Raw genomic sequence first — 2,379 nt, 5'->3', positions numbered from 1 at the left:
GTACAGAATAGTAAATGATTAAAATTTCAGAACAATTGAATAATTTATTGCAGAGTTACAGTAACAAGTTCAATAAGGTGTTGACCCGCCTCTAGCCTGGATACAAGCTGCCACACGGCGTGGCATAGACCGATAAAGCTCCCGGATGGTCTCTTGCGGTATATCCTGCCAAATTCGATCCTATTGTCGAACGAGGTCATCAACATTCCGTGTCAGATGCAATCGCCTTCCCATCATATCCCAGACATGCTCGATGGGAGAGAGATCTGGTGATCTGGCAGGCCAAGGAAGAGTTTGACTAGCTTACAGACAGTTCATAGCAACACGTGCCGTATATGGTCTGGCATTGTCCTACTGAAAAACCAGCCCAGGGCGCTGTGAAAGGAACGGTAGCAAAACAGGTCTTAGGATGTCATCGACGTACTGCTGTAAAGTAAGTGTACCTCTAATGACGACCAAAGGGGTCCGGCTGTCAAAGAAAATGGCACTCCAGACCATAATGCCTTGTTGAGGGCCGGTGTGGCGTGCAATAGTGAAGGCAGGATCCCCCTCTGCCCCGTGCGTCTCCAAACACGTCTTTAATTATCGTCGGGACACAGTTGGAAGCGGGATTCGTCGCTAAAGACTAAACGTCCCCAGTCGGCATCATTCCAGCCATATCTGTTCAAAACATTCATGCATACGAAATTTCAAAGCAATCGGATGATTGCTTCTTGGTGCGTCGATTTTTTCGTTATAGAGTGTATATGAAAAGTTCTTTTTTTTTTCTTTACTAACTTTATGAATATTTTATACTGAACATAGAAGATAATTTTTGCTGCACTTCATGGAACAGATACGATGTTGTAAATTAAAATAAAATCTTTGCGCCCATGTTAAATAATAAGTGTTTATTTCAATATTCTAATATTTTTTTTCAGGATGGGTTCTACAAATTTGACCAACTGCATTCATGAACACATTTTAAATTTCACACAAGTTCCTTTCACTGAGCATCGTCAATTACCATTCTCCAGTATTATTGGTTCTTTCTTTACAAGCATAATAGCCTGCATAGCTCTCGTTGGCAATCTTGCCGTCATTATAACTACATTATGGATTGAAAACCTTCGATCTCAAAGCGGAAATATCCTTATTGTGTTTCTTGCTTGCATTGATGTTTGGACGGCAATATTCGTCATGATACCTTCAGCTATAGCTGTAGCAACAGATGGTTGGCCATTTGGAGACACATTATGCCGGATAAATGCTGTATTTAACTATTTGTGCGCTTGTACTTCATCATACATTACAGCCATGATAAGTTTTGACAGAGCTGTGGCTGTACTGTTTCCTCTAAGATATAATTCCTGGATGACTAGAAGGGCCATGATATCTATCTGCTTGTGGATAATCGGAAATGCTGGTTCAGTTGCAATAATACACGGTTTAAATTCAAATTTATCATATGATCATTATGAGGCTGTATGCGTTGTTCCTTATAGAGAATATCTCGGAAAAATTAGCGCCTATTGTGGTAGCAGCATTTGTTTTGCAGTGCCTGCTATGGTAATGTTCATCTGTAATGTATTGATTTTTCTGCAAATTAGAAAGAGCTCCAACAAGGTCACTGATATTCACATTTCTCATGTTGGCAGTCGTTCTGAAGAGTTGACAGTTAAAAAACGAAAGGACTCAGAAATGCGGAAGTCGATCTATAGCATGATTGCTATAATATTTGTTTATTATATATGCGTCTCACCTTATTGTTTTGCAAAGATTCTTAAAGTCATTTTAGATGCTTATGCATTGCCGTGGGTCGATTATCCGGTTACAATATTAATTTTTGTTTCATCTGCAACCAATCCATTCATTTATGGGATACTAAGGAAAGATTATAAAGAGGGATTTAAGAAAATACCCAGACTAGTTAAAGAGAGGTTATGCTGGTAATGTTATCGAGGATATAATATTCTTATTGTTTTACACAGTTTAATTAAATCATTATATGGTCTTAAGTACACTCATATTTTTAACTATAAGGCAATCCTGTTACAATATTAATTTCTGTTTTATCTGCCACTAATTCATTCTTTTATGGAATACTTTGGATAGATTATACAGAAAGATTTAAGAAAGTACAAATGATAGTTAGAGAGAATCCATGCTGGTAATGTTATTCTTATTGCTTTGCACAGTTTGTTTTAAGTTATATGTGGTCTTATGCACTGCCATGGATTTTATGATAATGTAATTCTGTTACAATACTAGTTTTTTTTTCGTCCGCAACGGAATTAATTAATTTATTTATGGTATAATAAGGAAGGATTTAATTAAGAGATTTAAAAAAATACCAAGACTATAACTAAAGAGTATTTATACTGGTAATGTTATAGATGA

General features: G+C 36.9%; 1 protein-coding gene across 1 annotated transcript; it reads left to right on the top strand.

Annotated features, from left to right (window-relative positions):
- Positions 1 to 921: 921 nt before the first annotated feature.
- LOC139426926 (5-hydroxytryptamine receptor 4-like) lies at positions 922 to 1,932 on the top strand. Its single transcript, XM_071187091.2, has one exon. It carries the CDS (start codon positions 922 to 924, stop codon positions 1,930 to 1,932), a length of 1,011 nt encoding a protein of 336 aa, XP_071043192.1.
- Positions 1,933 to 2,379: the final 447 nt, after the last annotated feature.

Source organism: Parasteatoda tepidariorum, chromosome 9 (genome assembly GCF_982258835.1).
Source record: "Parasteatoda tepidariorum strain Cologne lab strain chromosome 9, Ptep-v5.0, whole genome shotgun sequence".
In the NCBI taxonomy this organism is placed as follows: domain Eukaryota; kingdom Metazoa; phylum Arthropoda; class Arachnida; order Araneae; family Theridiidae; genus Parasteatoda; species Parasteatoda tepidariorum.
This window is presented reverse-complemented; position numbering and strand designations above follow the sequence as displayed.